The sequence below is a fragment of the Hyperoodon ampullatus genome (genome assembly GCF_949752795.1).
Source record: "Hyperoodon ampullatus genome assembly, chromosome: 8".
NCBI classification, from domain to species: Eukaryota; Metazoa; Chordata; class Mammalia; order Artiodactyla; family Ziphiidae; genus Hyperoodon; species Hyperoodon ampullatus.
In genome coordinates this window covers 15096185-15122825 of record NC_136921.1, presented here as the reverse complement: position 1 = coordinate 15122825, position 26641 = coordinate 15096185, and the positions used below count along the sequence as shown (strand labels likewise).

Below are 26641 nucleotides of genomic sequence, written 5' to 3'. Positions count from 1 at the left end.
AATTACAAATATCAGGGCTTCCCTGGTGGCGCAGTGGTTGAGAGTCCGCCTGCCGATGCAGGGGACACGGGTTCGTGCCCCGGTCCGGGAAGATCCCACATGCCGTGGAGCGGCTGGGACCGTGAGCCATGGCCACTGAGCCTGCACGTCCGGAGCCTGTGCTCCACAACGGGAGAGGCCACAACAGTGAGAGGCCCGCGTACTGCAAAAAAAAAAAAAAAAAAAAATTACAAATATCACAAAATCCAGAACAATAGCAGAATGGGTTTCATTCATTAAGTGCCTGACACACTTCTATAATATCTTATATATTCATTATATGGTCACAAATTCTTTGCAGCTGAGCCTTTGCAAATTTGACCATATGAGCCTGCAGCCTTAGAAGAGTTCTGGGCCAGGAAAGGCCCTGGAGTTGCCACTTCACTGGCTTCACAGTTCATTGGTCTCTAGCTATTGGCACTGCTTCACACCACCAGATAAGTCAATCTGCCTGAGACTGTGCTGGCTGCCCTTTCTGAGCTGTGCTGTTACTTAGTGTTACATGAGCCAATGACATATGAGGTTGGTACTTTCTTGGGCTTGCCCCTTTAAAGGTTAGAACAGACTTTTAAGGTTGGCACAAACTTAAAGAGCTCTGCCCTAGCCTTTCACAAGAGGACTAGGGTATCTTGGGACCCCAGTTATCCATCCAGCACAGCAGTGTTTCTTGTGCATTCAGCACTATGCATGCTATGAGTTTTTATTGCATTATGGTTTAACCTGGTTAAACCATAATGCAATAGCTGTTTAACATGGTTTGTGTTTTTAAGGGTGACAGTGTTGGGGTGCACCTAGCCAGTTCTCATGAATCCGTACATACACATATGAGGTATCCCATTGTTTGACCTAATGAGGTACCATTTGACCCTCCCTTCTTAACTTGCTTCCTTATTCTGTGGTCGGAACATCTTCTGTTTGTCGCCCCCACTGATGATCCCAAGAATTGCAACCTCTGTATTTAAGGATCACTACCTTCTCCTTTCAGAGTTTCTTTTTCCTTCTAATCATCTTTGCACCATTGTCCACAGGTACCTTCAAAATAAGGTACCTCTTAAAGTCATCCCCAAGCAATTAAACTGTTCCTTTCTTTCCATATTATCAACATCTAGCCCCAGTACACTCAGAATAAGCTCTGAGCATTTAGGGCTTTAAGACTACGTATCTTCTTACTAAAAATGTAGAGACAGTCTTTTTATTCTAAAAAACTTTTATTGGGTAAGGGTCAGGGAAAAGTCCAGGGCCTACTCTGAGATTTTCAGCTGTGCTAAAAGTAAAAGCAATATTACAAAGGCCTCCCTTAAACGTAAGCAACTAAGTTTGTATTCAATACAAATACGTGCTCAAGTCCAAAGGACAGGGAAAAAAGAAAGCATTATTTTTTCTCTTTATGCAATTATATTACTTGTGCCTATTCATATGCTCAACTGCTCTGACCAGATACACAAAGCAAACCATATATACAAAGTCAATTTTTCAACCAGCTCCCCAGATGTTCATTGACTTAGCTGAAGTACCAAATCCCAAGAGAACACTGGTAACACTGCTTCTATTTGGCAGGTGTTGTGAATTCAGTGAAAGATTTAGAGGTCAGTCATGATACTGCCTGCTCACTATGGGGACACGGCAGCTAAATGGAGGGTCCCCTGAGACCCACCTATCAAGACCTTCCACTCAATCACCAGGGAACGACCAATTAATGTTTAATTGTGAAAGCCCTCTCTCTTGAAATAGCAGGCAATACCTGCTTCCCAGATTTAAATGGAACTAGAAGCACCAGATAACCCGCAAGCCCTTTAAAATTCTACTTCCTACAGAGGGGAAATTCAAAATAACCCAGGTGTAGCTTGGCCCTAATTCAAGGAGCTTTAATTACTGAAGTGCCAAAGACCCTGTTCAATGTCTGTTTCTCCTGTAACGTGATTCCACAGTAAGGACCCTGAGGATAGAATTATAAATAACCCGCTGGCATATTTTAAGAAAGGTTATATAGAATTTCCAAACCACTGATTTCTCAGGTACCTTGTAAAATTCCCTTCCTGTGTCATTTGGAGACAGCCAAGTGAACATCAGAAAGTTTAAATGCCTTTTTTTGAGGTGATAACACGTCTAGAAATAAATGCATCAGCTTCCTAATAGGCAAGCACAGAGGCTCAGGGGTACCCTGTATCTTTCTTGGTATCTGTTCACCTGAGGACTGGTTCCCTAGATGGGCAGGAGCAAGTAATCAGCTCAAAGATGTGCCAAAACTGTTGCTTGGAAGTCATGTCTAATGTTTTAGTAACTGAAGCAGGCTGTTATTTCCAAACAGCAGCAAGAATGGCTTTAATGCCAATTTTTAAAAGACACTTGATAATGCTCTGGAATCTTCTGACCAGCTATCATGAAAACAGAAAGATAGATTCAATGATGCTGCGAGAAGAAGAACCTAGAGGTGGCAGAGCTGGGATGGAACCCAGGTCCCCAAAGGCATGCTTGAGCAGGGGCTGGTCAGATCATCTCATTTGGGAGGGCAAAGTTCAGTGGGGTGAAGCGCTCTTTCTCACAGTGCCCACGGGAGGGCTGAAAGGGTTAATGTAGGTACGTTCCCTTATTAGGGACAATGCAAATCTGGACTGTATCTACAAGAAAAGCCCCAGTCTATTTTATATAAGTATCACAGAGTCAGGAACATGACCAAATGGCTGCTGCAGGGCCCATTTATCTCTTGACAAGCAAGCCACAGAATTCTCAATTTATTTATGCAAATAGGAGCACACATACAGCCTCCCAGGAAGGTAGGAAATTCTAATTAATATGATGATCGCCATCTTCAATAATAAAGCTCTAGTATCCCTGGCAAGTAAAATAATGATGTATTGCTATTCTCCTTTCCCAGGGCAGCACAGATATTTTAATGAAAGGCTTTTTATACCTCCCATAGAATTATTCTTGAAAAGAATAGCACCAATTATATAATCCCTTTTCGATAGTGTGGTATCCTCACTGAAAAGCTCAGACAGGAAGAGCAAAGACTCTGGAGCCCAGTTACCTGGGTTCAAATCTCTATCCCATGCTTACTAGCTGTGTGAGGTTGAGTAGTCATTAAACCTCTCTGTGTCTTAGTTTACTCATCTTTAAAATGAGGGTAACAATATACCTACCTCTTAGAGCTGCTGTGATAATTAAATAAGTTAATACACGTAACGTACTTAGAAACTGCACCCTGGGACTTCCCCGGTGGTCCAGTGGTAAAGAATCCTTCCAATGCAGGGGACTCGGGTTCGATCCCTGGTCAAGGAACTAAGATCCCACATGCCACAGGGCAACTAAGCCTGTGCGCCACAACTACTGAGGCTGTGCGTCTCAACTAGAGCCCGTGTGCTGCAAACTACAGAGCCCATGTGCTCTGGAGCCCACGTGCCACAACGAAAGATCCCGCATGCTGCAACTAAGACCCAATGCAGCTGAAAATTTTTAAAATAAAATAAAAAATAAAGAATTTACCTTAAAAAAAAAAAACACCAAAACTCTACCCAGCACAGAGTAAACACCCAGTAAGTGTCAGCCAATCTATCACTACTACCACCATCACCATCACAGCACCACCATCATCTTTTCCCAGGGCAAGAGAAACTGTGTACTGACCTCCTGTAACATATCAGAATCCTCAATGGCTTTAACAGCACATTTCTTGGATGTTTCCTGAATTTCTCCACCGATTATAAACTCGTCCAGGATAAAATAAGCCTTTTCAAAATTAAAGATAATATCTAGCTCGCAGACCTGGTAAGACAAAAATGAATATTTTGATAAACTTGCAGTAGTATCAGGGGAAACATGGGCCAGTGATTCAAGCTTTTCAACAGTGACACCCACGTGGCACACCAAAGATAAAAATACCAGATGGTATTTTAAAGCCAGAAAAGTAGAACTACGGAAATCCGGGCCCTGAATACAAGTAAAACCACATTCTATTAAAGCAGAGCATGTCCTTAGATAATATTATTTAATGTCACGACAGGAAATTCGAGACTCAGTCCAGGAGTGAAGCTGTCCAGCTCACCTCTCCATCCGCACAGATAAAAGCTGAGCCACCACTGCGTTTCAGGCACAAGGGCAGTGCTTCGTTGCTCCTGCCCTCTGGTCTGTAAATTTGGCTCCTAGCTTTAGAACTCTCAGAAGCTCATTCTTCAGAGGCAAATTAGCTCAGTTGTGTTAATCTTTCTCAAAATTATGTCCCAGGCCGGTGCTTCTCAAACTACAGAGTATATCCCAATCACCCAGAAAGCTCATTGAAACGCACACTACTGGGCCCTACCCTGGAGTTTCCGATTCAGTAGGTCTGGGTAAAGCCCGACAGTTTGAACTTCTCATGGGTTCCCAGGTGATGCTAATGATGCTGGTGTGGGGACCACACGTCGAGAACCGCTACCACTGTCACAGACCAAAGCAGAGTCTGATAGATTTGGTTAAATGTAGCAAGTAGCAAGACCACTCCCCATAATCCAAATAAGGCTCAATTCCAATGCTTCAACCAGACAGCCACTCAGGCACCATCCCTGCTGTTTCCCTTCTCACATATTCCTCAACTCTCGCTTTCCATACCTTACGGAAGGTCTGCTCACTGAAAGTTTTCAGTCCTCTCCCACCTTTATGGCTCAACAGCATCTGATACACTTCACCCAACCCTTGTTTGAAAATCTGCTCTTGCTTACGCCCTGATGTTGGCAATACCACTCAGTGCCCGTTTTCCTCCTCCATCTCTAATGACCCTTCTCAGGCTCCTTGGATGATTTATCTCCCCCCCTGAAACTTGCATTCATTTAAGAAGTATTTACAAAATGCTTGGAACACATCAATCAGCAAAACAAGCATCTCTGCAGCAGGTTGCTTACATTCTAGGGACCCACCTTCTTCCTAAAGACTGGTGCTTCCCAAGAGAGCCTCTTCTCTCTTTGCAACACATACATTCTCCTAGATAATCTCATTGACTCTCTACAGCTGGGTCTTCCATGCAGGTGGCTTAACAAAGTGAGATCTGTCTGGGCCTGATCTCTCTCTGCAGCGCTAATCCAATATTTTCACCCACTAACCAGACATTTCTGCCTGGATATTCCTCAATCTACATCCCCATATTCCAAACTGAGTCAAGCATATTCTTTTCCCTTTAGTCCCTATTTTGCTTAGTAGCTGCAAGCTCTATCTCGTGGCTCAATCTAATTCATTCTACAGTTCAGCTTAAGTTCCCCTCCCTCTCATTCCTCTCTCCCCCTTGATCTCATCCCTCTCAATTTGATCACCAATTTCTATTGATTCCATCTTGTAAATAAACCCCTAACCTCTTGTCCATTTTTGCTGCTGCTAAGGCCTGCAACGTCTCTCGCTTGGGGTGCTGCAGTGACTTTCTAGGTGGTGTCTACCCACGTGAGGCCAATGACCACTAGCACTTTGCTAAAATGCTGATCTGGGTCCTTTCCTGGGTGAGGTCTTCTGTTCAGGACAGTTTTGATTCCTCAGCATGGCATGTAGGAATCTTTACAGCCCAGCTCTCTGGCTTCCTGTGCTGGTACCCACACCATGCTAAAGCTACACATTCCACAAACTCACACCGTTCTTTCATGCTTTTGCCCTTTGCACATTCCAGAAATTCCTGGAATGTTCCCCAAATGTCTTTTCCTTTATTCTGCTGGCAAAATCAAACTCATTTTTCAAGGCCAAATTCAAAAGGTATGAGCACAATGATTCCCCCAAATCCTCTTTTCTCACATAGAGATTCTACATTACTTCCTTTGTGTTCTTTTACATCTTGTGTGCCCAAGTATACGCTTACTTATCAATCACTTCCCCTTGTACTGTGAGCTCAGGTACAGAAATTGTCTTAGTCATCCATATACCTCTGGAACCTGGCACATAGTAGGACGCAATAAATGTTCTCAGGATAAATGAATGAGTCGGCTACCATACAGGCCTTATTTTTATGATGCTGGGGGCTAATGGCTTCCCAGATAGACAATCCTATGACTTAACATACAATGGATGTCAATATTTTAACAAATTGCTCCATATATTTAGGATTTAGGTCAATAAACTTGCAGACTCTCCAAGGAAAATGGTTTATATTGACAGATCCAACTGAATCTAGAAGCATAAGAACAAATAAGTACAAAACCACTATAATAAATGGCCAACTCAGAAAAACTAATCTAATGAATCTGCAAAGGTTATGGTCTCTTCATTCATTAGAAAACAGCATCAAATCAACAAGTGTGTGTGTGTGTGTGTGTGTATACACACACACTAATTTCCCCCTCCCTACAGGGTCTGTCTCTTTCTCTCTCTTTCTCTCCACACATACACATACACACACATACATGTGTAAAACCAGTTGAAAATAAGAGTCTAATTCACTGGGACATGATACTATAATCCAGGACTTCCCCAGAACTTTAGGATTCCCTCTTGAGAACAACCATCAGAAAAAGGATGGCATCATAAAAGGAAATATTCTCAGCTTATGAACCCTTTTATTTCTAGAACACTCACTCCAGGAATTTGAATGAGACGAGAATTAAGCTGCCCAGGCAAAAATGTAGAGATCAGAGTACAGGTTAAAAGTACAACAATGGATTGGGAATAATATTTGCAACATATATAACAGAAAGGAAAGCACAGTATCCATGATATAGAAAGAATTCTCAGGAATCCCTAAGATAAACACCACAACATAAAAAATGAAATAAAGGCTGTCAAGAAGCAATTAATAGACAAGGCAAGAAATGGAAAAGGCCAATGCACATCTAATAATATATACAGCCTCACTAGTAATCAGAAAAATGCAAATTGAATTAATGACCATCTGACTATTAAGAAGAGATAATATCCATTGCTGGTTAAGTGCATGGATAAATAGGTACTCGCGCTCACTGTTGGTGGAATTTGTAAATTTTATAGGCATTTTGAAGGCTCAAATTGTAGTGTCCATCAATTTTAAATGTACAATTTAAAACTGTGACCCAATAATTCCGCAAGGAATTTATTCCTATGCTATACCCAAACCAGTGCATAATAATATATATTAATAACAAGGATGATGGCAGCATCATTTATAATAAAAATTGGAAACAACTCAAAAATCCAGCCATAATGGAGTTGCTTAAATAAAGTATGGTCTACTCCTACTTGTGTATCATATTATATACCATGGGAATTCTATGCATAAAGTTGGAAAGAATGAAGTAGATTTCCATGGATAGACATGGAAATAGCTCTAACATAGACTGGTAAGGGAAACAAAAGAAAGTTGCAGAATAATATGTATAATACAATACCATTTTTTATTTAAAAAACTGTATAAGTCTAGAAGGATATGTAAAAATATGTATTATTTTGCAATTTTAAACAATATATAGATAAACAGAAAGAAAGCACAGTAGATTAGACATTCATGCACATTAAAGAAGGTACAAGAAGTAAGCAGTTACCAGAGATCAGAAGAGGTGGGAAATCAGGATTTATAGTAGCAAGAGCTGGGGAACCCCAGAGTTCAAGGCAGGTGTAGACCAGGAATCCAGGACAGACAGGAACCTCATGAGAAGAAACGAGCAACCGGAATCCTGCAAAGTGAACTTGACAGATACTAATGCAAGTTCTCTGGGAACTTCTCATACCCCACTCTCCATTCTCCTAGCAGCAACCCATCCCCAAGGCTGTAGGGTTCGCCAATGGCCATGGGGCAATTAATTTACTGCACCTAGTTTCAAGGGGTAGGGATAAGGTTAGGTAATATGCAAAGCCAGATACAGATACACACACACACACACATACCCCTTGATTATACAGTTACTATCTCCAGATCATAAGGGAAATGGCTACACAAGTTCTACTGGCCTTATAGAGAATGTTACAAACAAGTCATTCATATACAGCAACTTCAAAATACTACTCTATTTGCTATTGAGTCTAACCCCAAAGGGTTATTGTACCTGAGAGTAAGAAGAGAAAACACCTCAGAACCTGAGACATAATGTAGATTTCTTCAGCTACTGCCTAATTACTCAAATACTACTTCTAATTCTACCTTCAGGGTGCTGCCCCAGTATATCAGAAATGTACCCTTGATGCTCAGATGACTGCACTCCATCTAATTACGCAAAAGCACGTGGCTTCTGTGTTAATAAACACATGAGCTTCTTTCCTTATTTTTTCTCATTTTCTCATGTCTATTCTGGAAGAAAGCTTGCAAAAGAAAAAAACAGTGGTAATTTAATGTTACCTTTGATCTCCTAGCCTTGTGCTTTACTACAATTTTACTATAATTTGGCTTGAGGGACTTCTGTTATAGCATAATACATGATGTAGTGAGATTATTTCTGGCATTTAAATAACTACATCTTTTTGGATAGAATCTAAGAAGGAGCTTCCCTTACTGAATTCTGTTCTAAAGTAAGTACAAAAAGTTCAAGTTATGTACAGCAAATGCATAAAAGGATGTATAAAATAATAATGCAAAGTACAGTTACATAGCAAATGACAGTTTATAAATATTGTTAATTATACTATGTCTTTGAGCCTCATAATAGCCCCCGTGAGATTAGCAGAGTAAATATTTCTATTCAACTTTCTGAATGTCATTTTTCTTATCTGTGAAATAGAGATCTATGATGAGTCAAATCATGGGTTTGGTGAGAAAGCCAGCTGACACCAGGATCCAGCAGGACATAGAGCACCCCTCCCCTGACAACAAGAAAACTCCCTGAATCAAGACAGAACCTCGCCAGCACAGCAACCTCTGCACCATCTGGGTGCATCAGTAAAACCTCACATAACAGCCTATAATGGGAAAATATGGCAGGTGTCTAAGTCCTCAAACTGACCCTTATCTACTGTGAGACTCTGAGGCATTGCCTCTTAGCCTCTATAAACTGGGCTTCATGCTACTCACTGAAGACCAAAAGATTAACTAGTTAATTCTTGTAAATCTCCTGGAAATTGAAAAGTGCTAAAAAAAAAAAAAACCCATAAATTAGTAGGCAGATATTTTGATTTATCTGTCATAGGAAGGTAATATTTTTTAGTCTTACGAGAAACTCAGTACAGAGTTTTTTTCTGGGATAATATAAGGGCAAAATTCAAGGAAATCTTCAGGATTAACACAAGAGGAAAAGAAAACCAAAGAGAAATATATCATTCCTGAGACAATGTCATAAGAATCAGTATTGCTGGGCTTACTCATCACAGTTAATTAATAAGAATTTAACATGTACTGGGCACAGAGGCTTGAACTGCTCTTAGCTGCTGTTAGCTTAATGAAAGATTCATTGAATTTTTTTAGTGAATTAAATTTTGGTCCATGACAAAGACATAGCTTCTAAAGGTATGCCAAAACAGGATGAAAAATTAATAATATTAGAGAAATAGGAATGCATCCTGATTCTGCTGACACTTTAACTGGGCTTAGAATTAGTGAAGTTGATTCAAATTCTCTTGAGAAAGCAACGTGTTCTGAAATATCTGATATTTGGTCAGATAAGATTGAGATAAAATTCAATCCCAATTCACATTATCACAGTTGGATAAATCTAAGAAAACACAACAAGTCAAACCAGAGTGCAGAAATGAGGGGGAAAAGGCAGGCTATGGGAATCTCTGGGCCTCAGGAGAACTCCTTCAGGGCTTTGCTAAAGGCCAAATCTGCAGTTTATTTCAAAAGAAAGTACTGCAATGTCAGAATTCCTCTGAATAATTGAAAGCATAAAATTAAATAATCTCAGGTTTGAAAACTTGCCACTATATATTTGCAAATCTCTCTTTAAAAACATGAAAATAAACTTGGTGAACCAGGAGACAGCAAAAGAAAAATGGTCTGTCTTATTATTTCTATACGCTGACCAACAAACTGAAATCTCAGAAGCAATATTTAGGTCTTATAACATAACTTACAAAGACAAAAAAAAAAGAAGAAGAAGAAGAATCAAAGAGAGGGAGAAAGGGAGGGAAAATTATTTCAGAAAACTTTCAGGTACTCATCCTTGTGAAAACTGTTGCAACAAATCTGATAAAACCTTAACCAATACTTCAACTGCTGTTCATTCCATTATATAGAATACAGTGCACAGAAAACTCTTCTGAAAGCAAATTCTCTTAACAGCATTTAATAAAAAACTTCAGAGGGCTTCCCTGGTGGCCCAGTGGTTGAGAGTCCGCCTGCCGATGCAGGGGACACGGGTTTGTGCCCTGGTCCAGGAAGGTCCCACATGTCACAGAGCAGCTAGGCCCGTGAGCCATGGCCGCTGAGCCTGCACATCCGGAGCCTGTGCTCCACAACAGGAGAGGCCACAACAGTGAGAGACCCACGTACCACAAAAAAAAAAAAAAAAATCTTCAGTGAGCCAGGAAATAGGGAAGAGAGTATTACTGAGAAGAAAACATTTTCCTAATCCACTGATTCATTTCTTGAGACTGTGAACTAGATAAAATGTTTCTGGAACATTCTCTAAAATCTGGCCCAGAGCTGGTTCCAAGTGTTGAAAAAACGAACAAATAAGTCCCAGGTCATGATCTCGAGATACTAGCAATTTGGTGGTCAGGCAAATCCTGTACAAGTTGAGGATAATACAAGGCTGCTCCATGTCGCTGGAGCACTGGATATATCAGGGATAAAAAGACAGAGAAGTGAGAAGGTTGGAGCAGTGGTCTGGGACCAATGTTTACAATGAGTAAATGCCAAGCTAAGAAATTTGAATTGTATTCATTAAAGATGGAGGAGAGTGACCGAATGTCACCAGAGATCTGTGCATTGGAAGGATGATGCTAACAAACAGGCCAGGAAAGGCGAGCAGAGATGAGCCCAGAGGCAGAAAGGGGGAGATGAGGTTTAAAGGAAAAGCAAAACTGTAATCCCAAGTAAAACTATACTAGTGAGAGTGAAAGGAGATGAATTTTCGTCCAACTTGAATAGACAGAGGCAGACTTAAGTAAAGGGTGGAGAAATATGTAAGGAACACTGTCCTTCTGCACTGAATGATCCTAGGACATCATAATTTCAAGCACAAGACTGAATAGGTTTTCAGTAGCTGATTTTCAGTTCTTGTCACGTTAAGACTGAGGTGAGTGTGAGAAGCCCAGTGAAGAGCGTCATCAGCAAAGTGAAGAAGAGTCATCTGGTGATGGATTTCCAGGAGACAGAGTCTAGTAGACACACAGGAGAGAAGAAAGAAAGAGCAGGAGGGCATTTAGAGGGCGGGGGAGGGAGAGAGCTGGGGAAGAAACCAAGTTGGGGCCTTCAAAAACACAGGATGAGAATTAGCAGAACTCAGTGTCCGGGCAAAATAAAGAGGAGCAGATTTAAAGAAAGCACTGCACTGAGCAAGGGTCCAGTGCTGCAGAGAGGTTAAGGCAGGTGAAGATTAAAGCAGCATCACTGATGTTGACCATTATGATTTCCTTGGAGGAGTAAAGGTGAAGCCAAGACATAAGCTGCCGCAGAGTGAATGTGTTCTGGGGATCAGGGCACCTCGTAGAGTGTATTACTTGGCAGTAAATGCATGGAGATTGAATAGCGATGTGAAGGAAAAGGATTTTGGTTTTGTTTGTTTGGTGTTTTTTTTTTTTCTTATGTATAAATAATATTAAAGAACACTTGAAGCTTAGTAAAGGAAACCAAAGGATAAAAAGTCACAATAGAAAAGAGAAGACAGTCAGTGGGGAGTAAAGGACAAAATATCAAGGAATCCTTCACAATTAAATTCTAGTTTATTGAAACAAGGTGTCTAGTGTGACTGTGGTCTGGACATACACACACCACCTGCCTCTGGAAAGCTCTGGATCTTCCATTTACTAAGAATTACAGGAAAGGGGAAAAGCCTTGCATTCTGATCCTCAGTGCAAATGCAGTTCATATTTTAGACCTGAGAGAGAGAAGGAATGTGAAAACAGACAGAACTCAAGTCAGAGCTGGGGTGGAGGCTGACTCATTCTAGAGACCAGGACACCACTTACATTTCCAAAGTATTTGTCCAGCAACTCCACATAACGATGCACAATCTCTAGTGTCAAGAGCTCATTGTCCTGATTTTCTACTGCACAGCAAAAATATAAACTAGCATACCTTGAAAAGAAAAGAAGATAACATAAAATATAATGACACATTACACAACCTGAAGATGGTTTTTTCCATGAATATGCAGTTAACCGCTTCCTCTCCAGGGATTCTTCCTGTCCACATCCAAGAGGGAAATCATTATTCATCATATCCAATAGCCTCCCAAAATGTAAAATAGAATATATAAAAAGTAATGTGGGGATTGGGTTATTTCTGTTAATTATGTGAAAGGTCCTCAGAACTTTACCTTGAGGAGCTGTGATCAGGGGACACAGAGTTCTTTGACCCATGGTAATCAGGGTGCCTGTTCATGCCCCTCCCTGGATTGTGAATTGTCCTTTCTAAACTCCAGAGCCCTGACCAAGGGGCCCAGGGGCCCACTTGGGCCCTCTTACTTCATACTGTAGTGTGTCTCTTCATACTGTACTGTAGTGTGTCTCTTACTTCATACTGTACTGTAGTGTGTCTCCCATCCTCAGCTTATCAAGTCCTCCCCCCCCATGTGTGTTTCTTCTGCCTAAAATACCCTCCTCACCCCACACATGTGGCTCACTCCTATTCTCCTGTATCTCTGAGCTTGGATGTCCTTTCCTCCAGTAAATCTCTGTCCTCTCTGACTGCACTGGATGTCCCTGCTATGCATTCCTGTGCCTCCCTCACAGAGCATCCAGAGCTCTTCATTCCGTATTTCATGGCCTGTCTCTCCCCCACTAAACCAATGGCTTCCCAAAGGCAGGTACTGAGTCTGCGTTGCTCACCGTTGTCTACCCAGTAGTTATAGATATCTGTTGAGAGAACTGCTGAAGCCTATTCTTCAGGTAATGGTTTAAATCACAATTGAACCCCAAGTTGTAGAAACCAGGCAGAGAGTAGGGACAAGCCTTTTGTCAGCAAGGATTTCCTGGGACTCTGTCTTTCTATCCCTGGGATGCTTATTACTATAAGAGGCCTTTGCTGACATCTCCCACGATGCTAGTAAGAAAAGTTTTGACCTTGGGCCCAGCAAGAGAAGCTTGGTCCAGGCACTTCCTGGTAATTTACTCCCCTGAATACAGCCTTTGATGTTACCTCTGTCTTTCCCCTTCCAGTTTTATAAACACACCTTGTGAGAGTCTTTCTAATGTGTGTTTTCCCTCTGAAAGTTGCAGTATGATGTTGGATGCAGGGTCAGATCGGCTGTGTTCTGGTCCTGGTTTAGGCATCAGCTATCTGGGTCTTTATGAGCAAAATGACTTTACCTCTCAGGGCCTCAGTTTCCTCACCTAAAAATTGAGGTCCCTTTCTAGTATGGTCTTGCCATGGCAAGTAGGTACAGTAAAGAGAGGATATACAGTCTTTAAAGTCAGAAAAATCTGGATTTGAATCCTGGCTCTGCTGATTACCACTCAATTACTGTGACTGGGGACTAATTACTTAAACTCTCTTCAGCTTCAGTTTCCTCATCTGCAAACATGAATAATAAAGAGCTGCCCATCTCTCTATCACGTCAACCTTTTTTCTATAGCATTTGTTACTAACTGAAACTGTTTTGTTTGCTTAACAGATGAATACCTTCCAAGAGAACAGGAATGTTCTGTGTCTTGTTTGCTTCTGTATGCACAGTCATTAGAACAGTGCTGGAAATATAATAGATGCTTATAATTTCTTGAATGCATGTGTGCATTATCAACACATAAATTAAGTATCTAGAATAAGTATCTAGAATCCATCCTGGCATATGGAAAGCCTTTCAATAAATGAGAGTTCTCTTCTATTTAGTCTACTGGTACACACATTTGGGCTCCAGCCTTCAAAGATTTCAGTAAATGATAGAATTGGTGTTGCAATCTAAAAGGCTCAGGACTAAACAAACCAAATAGTAATAAGAAATTCAGTTCTCATGAAGTTACTCACACCTTTTATAAACAAGTTTTAGCTCCTTCCAGTCAACAAAACTGCTTGTCCTCTGACCACGAGAGAGAACAATCTGAACAATTTCCCGGGTGATCTTTTTCCTTTCCTTGTCAGGGAGAGTAGTGTACCATTTCTGCAGCCGTAATTTCCCTTGTCGACTGAAGAGCAATATGAAATGAATCTAGAACAAATAAAGGAGAGAAAAAAAACAGAATTTGGTCAGCCAAATCATTCTACCATAGATATTAAAATACAGCAGCAGGGTTTACAAAGGATTATTCTGAACAGAGGAAAAAAATAATTACCAGCATGAAAACTATCCCATCTGACAATTACATTTAACCCAAAAAGAACAAAGAAAGGTATACACCACAAACATAGCTTATTTATACTATAGGAGAGAGATAAGTTTTCTTTTACGAGTCACAAACTCATAGTGAGAAAAAATATATCAAGGCAGAATAGAACTCTTTTGAGAAAATATTAAATTCTTCCTTCACAAGCCAAAAAAAAAAGTTAAAAACAGTAGAAGGGTTTACTTTAAAAATTATACTCTTGGGCTTCCCTGGTGGCGCAGTGGTTGAGAGTCCGCCTGCCGATGCGGGGGACACGGGTTCGTGCCCCAGTCCAGGAAGATCCCACATGCCGCAGAGCGGCTGGGCCCGTGAGCCATGGCCACTGAGCCTGCGCGTCCAGAGCCTGTGCTCCACAACGGGAGAGGCCACAGCAGTGAGAGGCCCGCGTGCCGCAAAAAAAAAAAAAAAAAATCTCTGAAATTTACAGGGAAAAATCCTTAAATACATTAACTATTCTAAACTATCAGTTATGAGCTCTCATTTGATTTTATCTGAGGCAGTTTTATTTTTCAACCTGTACCAGTTCATGAATAAGAGTGCCATTAGTTTACTAGCTTCCAGGTGGAATAATACATTTTATGTCCTGATTTTACTTCAATCACATAACATTTGACCAGAATTTTACTGTTCCTAATATAATTTTTAAAAAGAGAGGACGGATTAAAAAGGTTCTTCAGATTCTGTACCTATCCTTCATGTACTAACAATTCACTATACATCCCCCTTAGCTTTCACCTGTGCAGCAAAGACGTTCACCTCTGAAACTTCTTTTCATACCATGGGTTTCTCAATTCCCTTATCATTTTGCATGTTTCTTCCTGGATCATGTCTAACTCCACTTTTTGCTCATAACAGGGACTTAGTAAATATTGGTGAAAGTGTTGAATTTTGAGAAACGGCAACTAGCCCTGCATTAATATTCTGAGTACAGAACTGGGTTTTCTATAAGGGTTAGAGAACACTGTGGTTTGGGGTTTTATTGGGATCATATGCTTGTAACTGGGATTCCTTTTCTCCAGATGCAATAAACTCAACTCTCACTTGTTGTATTTGCCAGATCTTCTGGCAGCTTATCCTGTCTGGCTTAACAGTTCTCTGGCCAAAAGAGCTTAATAGCATTTAAAAACCAAGAGCTCCAGCTGCCCTATTCTCTCTGCTAGATCAGTTGTAAAAAATGTTACCCACAACTGGTCTGGGCACTCATTCCTTCGGGGTCCCACAGTTTATACTTGCACGTAGGAATGATCCCTTTAACAATTAGCCTGATTTCCTTCCTCTAAGCCTGCTCTGAAAGCGACAAGACGAACCCTCCAAGGCTGCTGCCTCTCATGCATCTCCCTTTGGTCGGAACCCCTATCAGAGGGGTTTCCAGAATGTAGAAAGAAGGGATATCCACTGCTTCTTCACCAGCCTCATGGATTCACCTTCTCATTGGGTTCCAGTTCCCTCTTCCACAAGCCAAGTTTCCTTCTCTCTAAAAAGGTCATTTGCTTAAGCTTCTAGTGATCTACCTTTATTATAGATGTTACCAGCATGCCCCAGGTGGAAATAAGATGTCAGACCACAAAGTTTCCCAGAAGTCATTTACTCGTGTTCTTAGGACAAAGGTTCATTGACAACTGGCTAGACCTCTAACTTAGTGACCCTTTGAAACAAACTAGTTGAATGCTGGAATTTTTTTTTTTTTGCCGTTACCACACGGTTTACAGGATCTTAGTTCCCCAACCAGGGATTGAAACCAGGCCCCTGGCAGTGAAAGCACTGAATCCTAACCACTGGATCACCAAGGAGTTCCCTGGAAATTTAAATTTTAGTGTTTTCAAACTCGTTATATGCCACCCAATCCAAATGGTGTACCTCCACCACTGTTTCAGATTTGATCCAGGACATGCTGTGCATTTACCACTAGGCCAACCCAAATTGGATTCAGGACATGAAAGGCATTTATCACTAGGCCAGGCCTTGGCCAGGGCTGGGGGGCAGTAGAGCAGGTTGGTTGTTACACGGGAAGACTCTGGTGATAGGCAGCTTGAGAGTTTGCATTTGAATCCAGGTTCTGTCATTTGTGAGCTAAGTGGACTTGTAAAAGTTCCCTGACCTCTCTGGTCCTCAGTCTCCTCATCTATAAAATAGGGATGACAAGAGTAATGACATCAGTAATGTAGAGGGATACAATGATATCACACGTCTACCTTTTAGTGCAGAGCCTAGCACAGAGTAAGCTCTCCATAAATACTTGCTATGGCTAATGAATCATCCAGGAGTCAGACCAGCCCATTTACAATCCCATTTATCTTCATTGAGGCAAGCAAAAAATTCCCTGCTTCCACCTTTGGAATCACCCCATGTCTACCCCATCACTTTTTCACTAATTGGTCCCCACATTCTGATGGAAAGTGCCTGTGACAGCCATTTCATAGGTGCCCAGAAAGGCATTCTGCTGTTTCTTTGGATAATAAACCATCCAATTTCTAGCTGATGTGCTACTTTGCCTTCTCAGTCACTCTCTCTCATCAACCACCTTCTCAATGCTTAAATAAGTTTAGTCCAGAGATAGCCCAAACGTGCAGATAGTCCTTTAGGGTTCCTTTCTTTCTCTGGACGGCTGACCAGTGGCGTTCTGATCGTGTATTTGTTAATTCTCTCCAAGTTCCCTGTAAGGTGTTTACTTGGGGGTTCCTCAATTTTTTCACTTGTGTGTCTGTGTATGGCTCTAGTTTCTTTTTCTATATTGAGTAACAAGAGGTGTTCAGGTTTTTCACCTTCCCTGCTGACTCTTTGTTTAAACTGCATCACACTTCTGTGGTGGGTCACGCTCACACTTTCCCCACCAGTTTCTCTTTCAAGGGGCAACAGGGCTCAGTGGGAATTCCAGGGCAGGTGTGGCACTGAATCAGCTGTCAGCTCCCCTGTCTGGGCCTCATCTCCTCCTCTAAGAAACAGGAGAGCAGGGTCACGTAGTCAAATACCTTTCACAGGCTGGGCAGAGGCAGGCAACATTTTCAATGAGGGTGAGGGTTCCGTATTCAGAACGGGTGGAAGACACAAAGTCAAACTGTAAATCACAAGTTCCAACTGAAGGGCCAGCCTCAACTCAGCCATAGGAAGGCATTGCCAAGAAAAACATTCAGCCAGTATTGCCAGGTCTTCAGATTTTTTTTTTTCCAGAAGAAGCCTGAAACCTGGATGATTATGTGAAATACCAGGATTGTTTTAATATTGGCAATTAATAGGAATAATGATAACAAAACCCTGTGCAAGCCAAGCAAAGCACATTGTGAGTGGCTGTGGTCTGTGAGCTGCATTTGGGCTGCAGGCCTCATTTGAAACTGCTGAATTAAATGACAGCTGAAGCGCCTTATTTCATGAACGCCTTTCTACAGCTTTATTGCGCTCAACAGATTTCCCCTTTTTTTGTGGTTTCTAAATCTACCTGTTTGAGGAAGTGGCCCCCAGACCCCAGAACCTTGCTTCCACCTCTCAGCCTAATATTATTGTTGAAACTATTCTCAGATCAGTGTCTCCTGTTAACTCTTATTCATCAAAATTTTTCACTTTTTTTTTTTCCCTCAAGATTTCCAGCTCAGGGTTCTGCTTGCACAGTACAGGAAGAGAAACTGTATATAGAGAAGTAAAATCTACACAATCTCAGGGTCTCATTTTTGGCTTATTACGTCAACTTTCTTCCTGAGATAAAATGTTGAAAAGCTGCCACAGCGGCCAGTGTGTTTCAAATCCTTTCCCAGTCCTTGCACACCATCTGGTGGCAGAACTATCTATTTCTAACAAGTGAAATGCTCAGTGAAGAAGGAAAATTAGGTGAATTGGGTGAAGAAGAAAGAGTTAGGAAGAGTAAAGTAAGAGGAGCAGCAAGAGAAAAAAAAAAAAGGAAATGAGATAGAAACAAAAGTCATGAGTAAGCCACAAATTAAAAAGTCAACTGCTGAGAATTAGCTCGAGGCCATTTATGTAAAGCTTTAAAGATGCTTCTAAAATTGTCTGTTATCAATTTGCTTGTACTGCACAGTAATGTTTATTGGAAGAAAGGAAGGAAGGTAAGAAAGAAGGATGGAGAGATGGAGAGCTATACAAAAAGGACAGAATAAGCATCCTGTTAGGGGTTCAACTGCATCACCCAAAGATTCATATGTTGACGTGCGTCCTAACTCCAGCACCTCAGAATGTGACCTTGGTCACTGCAGATGTAATAAGTTGAGATGAGCTCACACTACAGTAGGGTGGGCCCCTAATTCAATATGACGGGTGTCATTATAAAAAAAGGGAAATTTGGACAAGACATGCACACAGAAAGAACACCATGTGAAGATAAAGGCAGATCGAAGTGATGCAGCAGAACTCAAGGAACACCAAAGATTGGCAGCAAAGCACCAGAAGCTAGAAGAGAAGCATGGAACAGACTGTCTCTCAGAATCCTCAGAAGGAATCAGCCCTGCTGAAACCTTGATTTTGGACTTCCAGCCTCCACAACTGTGAATCTATACATTTCTATTGTTTAAGCCTCTCGGTGTGTGGTACTTTGTTACAACAGCCCTGATATACAGCTTGTCTCTGGCTTTTCATTTTGTCTTTCTTTTTTTTTTAAATCTCAAAATCACCACCATTGTTTTCTGTCATTACAATTCAATATCATAAAACTAAATCATTGGGACTTTCCTGGTGGCGCAGTGGTTAAGAATCCACCTGCCAATGCTGGGGACACAGGTTCGAGCCCTGGCCTGGGAAGATCCCACATGCTGCGGAGTAACTAAGCCCATGTGCCACAACTACTGAGCCTGCGCTCTAGAGCCCGCGAGCCACAACTACTGAAGCCCGCGTGCCTAGCGCCCGTGCTCCGCAACAAGAGAAGCGACTGCAATGAGAAGTCCGCACACCACAACGAAGAGTAGCCCCCGCTTGCCACAACTAGAGAAAGCCTGCATGCAGCAACGAACACCCAACACAGCCAGAAATAAATAAATTTATTTAAAAAAAAAATACGATCATCTCAATAGATGCAGAAAAAAGCTTTTTAAAAGAATCATCTGCATTCCAGAGATAAAGTCAGCAGATTCCATTCAACTTAGAAAATATTTATTCAGTGTCTACCCTAGTGAGGTATTTAAAATGAAATAACCGCTCATTCCTGGACTCACAAAATGCTAATAACATTAGAAAGGACAGCAGAGCTGATTTGGTGCAAACCTCATCTTACGACAGAGAGCTGGTAACTTGACCCTCAGTTGGGTACTTAGAAAGTGGCAGAGTTAAGACGATCTCCCGGCTCCCAGCCCAAGGCTCTTTGCACTTGGCACCTTAAACCACTTTTTTCCGGCAAAGCTAATTAACTACTACTTTTTTTCCCATTTATGCAAATAATTACAATAGGCGAGTCTTATGCTAATCCCAGAGACCTATTTACAATGACTGGCATGTGTTGAACACCTGCCAACACCACGCTAAGCACATTACATGCAGTACCTCATTTAACCCTCATTAAAACTGTAAGATGTAGATACTATTATTACCCTCATTTGATTGGTAAGGAAACTGGGTCCCAGCAAAGTTAAGACCTTGCTCTGAGTTAATCAGCAAGAAGGTTCCAGAGGTGGGCTTTGATTCTGGAGCCCACTGTTTTTTTTTTTGCGGTACGCAGGCCTCTCACTGTTGTGGCCTCTCCCGTTGAGGAGCACAGGCTCCGGACGCGCAGGCTCAGCAGCCATGGCTCACGGGCCCAGCCGCTCTGCGGCATGTGGGATCTTCCCGGACCGGGACACGAACCCGTGTCCCCTGCATCGGCAGGCGGACTCTCAGCCACTGCGCCACCAGGGAAGCCCCTGGAGCCCACGTTTTAAATTGCTCTGCAACATCACCTCATGGGGAGACAGCACAGATACAGACAGGCACCAATGAGGCTAGATTCACCCACTTCTAAAGTCAACATGATATTGACCATTTTTGTAACTAGAAGGTAGTCCTTGAAGCTGTCCCTGCCTTATCCAATACCAAGAGCTTCTGTAACAATTTTAAAAATGAGCAGGAAGGGCCAAAAGGTCTGTACTTATAGAAATCAAAATAAGACAAATAAATATTCAACTGAAGATAATAATGACATTAGCACTGAATCACTCTGAGTCACTACTATTAAACATATCACAGCAATGACATCAAGATGGGTAGAGAAAGTATTAAGCGAAGTTTATTGGACTGGAAACTTTTTGTTAGCAGAGAAAGATCATCTAAAGCCATCTATGCAGTTTAGGTAGATCCAACATGGGCCTGTATCACTTCTCATATAAATGGGACCAATGAGGAACTTGAACCTGGGAAAAATTTGCATGGATAGCTCTACTCAGGGTCTGTAACATTACTGAGAGGGAAGGCCATTACTTCCTTTGAGGTGATAACTAAAACAGGGCCTGTATTGGTAGGGAAGTCCCTGTACCTAACAGAAATGGGGTAGGAGGGAGGGAGGAGGACGGCGAGAAAAGAGAGGAAGAAGGTACAGCTGCTGCCTGCTGGGCTTGCTTTCTTATTGCAAATGCATAGAATTTTACCTTTCTTCCTTTCTTTCCTTCTTTCACGTATTCATTCAGCAAGTATTTACTGAATATCTACTATGTGCCAGGTACTGTGTCAAGAGATGAGGATACCACCAAGAGCAGAACAGAAAAGCTCCTACCCTCGTGGGGCACACCTTCTAACAGAGGGAGATGGACAACTAAACAGTATGAATTCTATCCGAGCCCGATGCGTTAAAGCACAAGTAGCACAAAGAGCTATGGGAAAATAAAATAACCTTGTCTAACGGTCAGGGAACCCTTGGGGAAGTGACATTCAAGATAGGATCTGAAAGATGAAGAGGATCAGCCAAATGGAAACAGGGAACAGAAAGGGTAGAGCTAAGTAAGAATGACCAGGCAGAGGGAACAATGGACAGGAAAGCCACAGGAAGGAAAGGCTATGGCATCTTCTGCAAACTGAGCACAGCACATATGGCTGGTTGACTGAGAGAGGAAGAGCGGGGAGAAATGGCACAGGAAAGATGGCAGAGGCAAACAGAAGGAGGGTCTTGTAAGCCAGGGTAAGGAGCTTGGACTTTAGTCTAAGGGAAACGGGAATAAAGAAGCCCAAGAATGGAGTAACACATGCAATAGATGACAACAGTGGCCTCCATCGCTGTAGCAGTGAGGATGGAGAGAAGTTAAAGGAGTCAAAGCTATTTAAGTAGTAGAACCAGTGGGACTTGTTTAGCTGTGGGTGTGAGAGGGAGAGAAGGGTCAAGGATAATTCCCAAGAGTGGTAGCAAATTTTCTGAGCCAGGGAACCCAGGAAGAGTAGGAAATAAACCACCAAAGAGGACAGGGCAGTCATGGCGGTGGCAACAGGCTTGGAGACTCAACCAGGTCATGCTTCAGGATCCTCTGGAATGTAGAGACTGTTCTCCAGCAGAGGCTTAGAACAGAGTTAAGTGAGGAGAACCTTTTTAAATCACTGGCTCTAATCCCATGCTTTTAAATAAAGAAACTGAGGCACAGAGATGGGAAATGACTCACCAAGACCACAAAGGAAGTGAGTAAAATCAGATGTTGTATCCAGCCCATGTTCACCACCCTACAGTGCTTCTCATGAAGTAAGAGTCAAACTTTTTACCCCTTCCCATCACCTCCCTAGAGCCAATCTGTACAACCTGGAGAGAAAGACAGCATTAGTTATATCCTGTGTTGCTTATCTATTTCTTTTTAAATTTTGGATTCACTAAAGAAGAACATTTCTGTTATGAAGCAGAAATTAATAAAAAAAATAAATAAAAATAAAAATAATAAAAATAAAAGAAATAAAAAACTAAAGAACATTTCAAAATGTCTCAGGAAAAAAGAAATAATACTATGTCGATTGGGAGTGTCTCAGTACTTCACAATAATGAACCCCTTTCCAATAATAAACCATGTAATCAGCAATGCTTCTATGCAGGGTCCCAATTAATGTTATTTTAACATGCAAAAAAATTCATAGTGATTTCTGCTAGATTGTTATAGCCATTTCAAAGGTTTTCAAAATAAGGACAAATAAAAGTATTTTCTTATAAAACACAATGTAAAAATTACTAATGGTCTTTTGCCTTTTTGATTCCCAGTAATGAATCCCATTTTTAAAAAATAATTTCCAAAATCATAAATTACATTCTTAAGCAATAATGTGAACTATGTTAAAGAACAGTAGCACTTACACAATTTTAACCAAAAAACCACACAAATCCCAAATGCAGCAAAGACAAACTGTTTTCCTCTATTGAACCTCAGTGTCAAGTAAATTAAGAGTTTCATCAATGGTTTCAAAAAGGAGCATTTTTTGAAGTGTTTAGTCCTCCCCACCATCCACAGTTCTCAAAAGAAATATCTTTCTGCAATATAGATAATCCAGAAATATTTTAGAACAATTAAGCATTTTTTATAGATGAAACTGCAATAAATAAGCATCTACCTCCTTGGCTATATAAACTAGTATACGCTAGAACCAACGTAAGATGGTTTTCCAGTTATGGCAATCTACTTAATTGTGTTAAAGTCTGAACATTTCCATCAATCAAAATTTCTGTATTGGTTGATAGTTCAGACCAACCTTTTTCTATGACTACTTGAACGCTGTTTAGGGTAACTTTAAACTGCAATGATGTTATCAAATGCAAATAAACACACATCAGCAGTCAAGTGTTTTCTTCATGTAAATCATTGGTACACACTGAAGACAATCCACCCCAACTCCAAGATCTATCCTCAAACAATTCACTTATCAGTCTTCCTCTTTTAGAAAGCTAAAGCTTTATTCAAAGTTGAATGCAACCAGTTAACTTTTTAAATTTATATCCAAAGTGATCAAGAGGCACCAAAATGGCAGGCAAAAATTAGAGACTGTTAATAAGGTTTATAATGCCCCAATTTCACGGTGCAAGTTTAGTGTCACTAAATGTTACTGCTCAGCATTCCATATGTAAGTGCTTCCATTTCATGCAGTAATTAATTGGTTTTACCCTAATAGCATGGCACCTAGCATGAGGGTACAAGTGACAGGTCAGACTCAAAGAAAATTGTTCTTAAGAAGTCCCAGGATGGCAGGTCACTGATTATCTGGTTTGAAAATTAGGTATCCAAAAAATAATAATGAGTACAATTTTCCTGACCTTTGAAAGGTGGAATGGACAGCCCAAATGTGGAGTGTAAGGATGTCCATTCAAACTTAAGTAGAATGTTGATTTTGACCCAACCTACCCTGCATCTCCCATTTTCCATAGGCTGAATAATGGCCCTTTAACAAAAAACAATGTGTGATGAGAGTCAGGTAAAGCTAGACGTGGAAAACCTCCCAATTGACGCCTAGGTTCATGTCCCTAAATTTAGGTCCCACCCATGACTCTAGCATGACACAGCAGCCAGTGGCTAAGCACACATCCCAAAGCCAAATTAGTCGCTGCAAATCTACGCTGCCAACACGGAGGTGGAACCACTAATTATCTCCACAATTCACTCTCAAGTGAGCATGCGTGCTTTGCCAATGCCATAATCACCTTTCTTCCAGTTTTCCAGGTCCCTGATTCCAAACTAGGGGAGGTTGGAAAAGACAAGACTCTTCTGGATCAAATGAAAGGAGGGGGAGTTTCTAAAGTAAGGATGTTAATGGTAAAATTTACAAATTGCATTGGTATGTATGTCCATCTTGAATACTGAATCTTAGATAAAGTCTTAATTTTGCAGCAGTGTTGTAGGGAATGGGCACTTTGTTTCTAGTTAGTTGAAAACCACCTTAAACTAACAGCTAAAATTATACAGGCGTTAAGCTCATATGTGTACAAGTCAAGTAAAACGAACCTGTGAGAAAACATTCCTGGAGAAACAAGTGAAGTAAGAATCTGCCTCTGAATGGCCAGCAAAGAAAAGGCCAACGTTGAACAGAAGCCTTTAAATCCGTCAGTGGGAAGTAGGAAATAGTGACCATTACAGCTTTAACATATATTGATGTACAATTTTCCAAAATACTTCTGAAGATTGTGCCTTTATATTTACAATATATGGTGCTACACTTCTGGTGTCAAGACAAAATTATTTAGTCTCAGAGTTTATTCTGCTTGGTAAGTGATCCATCGGATACTTTAGATGTGTATTTAATACCATTCCAAATTACTTTAACAAATATATGCTTAATACCTCGTTGTCATTCAGAGCCACATCTAACTTCTTATACTTCTAAAAAAAAGTATTTTGGTTTCTCACAGGCTGTTCCTTGACCTACTTTGCTTTGAAGTCTCAGAGAGGGTTTTCTTTTCCCCTTTTGCTTTACTTGTTTCACCCAAGTAGTATACATAATTGAGTTACAATTTTTTTTCAGAACTTTTGCAAACGATGGTGAATCTGAGGTTAAATCTGAATACTTTCTGTGCCTTCACTAGTTTGAGTATACCAGAAACCTCCATTTCTAACACTGATCAAGTACAGAATCAAATGTTACAGGAGAGTGGGTGGTACTAAGTAAAGGTTTTAACAAATGAGAGACAGAGAAAGAATGTCAAACTTTTAACTTCTAGAAAAACAAAAATAAAGACAAACTTGAATACAAACACTAGAAAAACTGCATAGCTCTCTAGCAGGTATGCTTGCCAAGTTAAAAAGAAACCAGACAGGTTCCAACTGAGTGGATGCTTTCACTTTTGAAAGTGCCAAACCCAAATAACCCCTCCTGGTAATCACGCCAGTAAATGCAAAATGCACGTCTTGTGAAATTCAAGGTCATATTTCAGTTTTTGGTATAAGGGAAGAATTATTTTTATATCATTTTAGCTGTATATATTTTCATATCATTTAGCTGATTGTTTTTATATAATTTTATGTCCTTTAGCTGTATTTTATATCATTTTAGCTGTATATCATTTTATATCATTTTAGATTTCCCTTTTTTCTTTTCTTATTTTTGGAAGTAAACTTTATACTCTCACTATTCAGAATATATGTAAATACTTATATATAGATATTATATATATATATATATATATATGCTGAGATATTGTTCATGTTTACTTTTTATAGTATTTGAAGAAAAAAGTAACAGTATAAACAACATTGCAGTGGTTCTCCCAAGGCATCATTTCATGTGGTTTTTATTTTATTCTTCACATTTCTGGGTTTTTTTCCAAGTTTTCTATAATAATTATGTATTAGTCACAATTTTAAAAAAATTTAAGTTACAATTCCTAGGGAAATATAGAATATAGTAGCTAATCCAACACAGGAAGGGAAGAACTGGGCTTTCTGGAATGCTGGATAGCTAGAGGCAGATCTATTACTCAGGGACACCGGAGCAAGGACTCTGCCACACACCCCAGCCCATGCCCCAACACACTCCAGCCAAGAAAATATGGCTTTGCTGATGTTTGGCTTACGTTTAGAAAGAGACTAATACTTGTAAGAATTTCCTTAATCAGAAGTGAAAAAATTGGTAACATAAATTCTTCCCAATGGCAAGATACGGCCTGAGAACACAAGAAGGTGACATAGGTAGAAAGGGCTTCAAGGATTTGGAGAAGCCCATCTTGTCACCCTGTCATCACCAGCAGCTGCTAACCAACATCATCCCTGAGGGCCCTGGGAAGCCAGGCTGAGGATTACTGCTTCTTCTCCTCCCTGTGTAGCCCCATCCCTTTGGATGAGTTTTAAATTCTAGGCTAATTAAGGTGGATTTAATGCTACATGGAAGGGGAATTTCTTCTTTTTTTTGGTCATTCCATAGGCCGCTGGAAGCATTACAGAAGGAAGGACTCTTTCCAATCACTTTTCATTTGAAAGTTGTATGATATATAAGTTCTAATTTTAAATGACATCTTTTCATTAATGCAGACCTAAATAGGCCCCTACATTTTGATTCTTTGATGGCAAATCAAATAGAATGCACTAGAATCATGAACTAGAAGACAATGCAGCTAAATTTCCTTGGAAATATTCAACATTTTCTTTTCAATAAATTTTGACAGGCTGGTGAAGTTTTAGGAGAGCTCATTAGGAAGATCATAACAATAACTTCCACCATTGCTCCCTTACCATCTGTTCTTCATTCAGCAGCCAGATCGAGTGTAGGTCAGAGCAGGTCATTCCCCTCCTCAAACCCTTCTCTCCAAGCAAGAGCCAAGTCCTTACCATGACCTACACGAGGCCTTACTCCACATGCCCCTTTCTACCTCTGAGATCATCATCTACTCCTGCCCTCTGCTCAATGCTCCCTTCCCCCAAAT

General features: G+C 40.7%; 1 protein-coding gene across 1 annotated transcript in view; it reads right to left on the bottom strand.

Moving 5' to 3' along the window:
* Positions 1-26641, bottom strand: part of AP1S3 (adaptor related protein complex 1 subunit sigma 3) — a 46474-nt gene that overhangs the window by 2068 nt on the left and 17765 nt on the right. Inside the window, exons 2-4 of the mRNA XM_079709782.1 lie at positions 14014-14192; positions 12016-12124; positions 3664-3801 (exon numbers count right to left, since the gene is read on the bottom strand). Coding sequence (XP_079565908.1) covers positions 3664-3801; positions 12016-12124; positions 14014-14192 — 426 coding nt within the window. The remainder of the gene's footprint in view (positions 1-3663; positions 3802-12015; positions 12125-14013; positions 14193-26641) is intronic.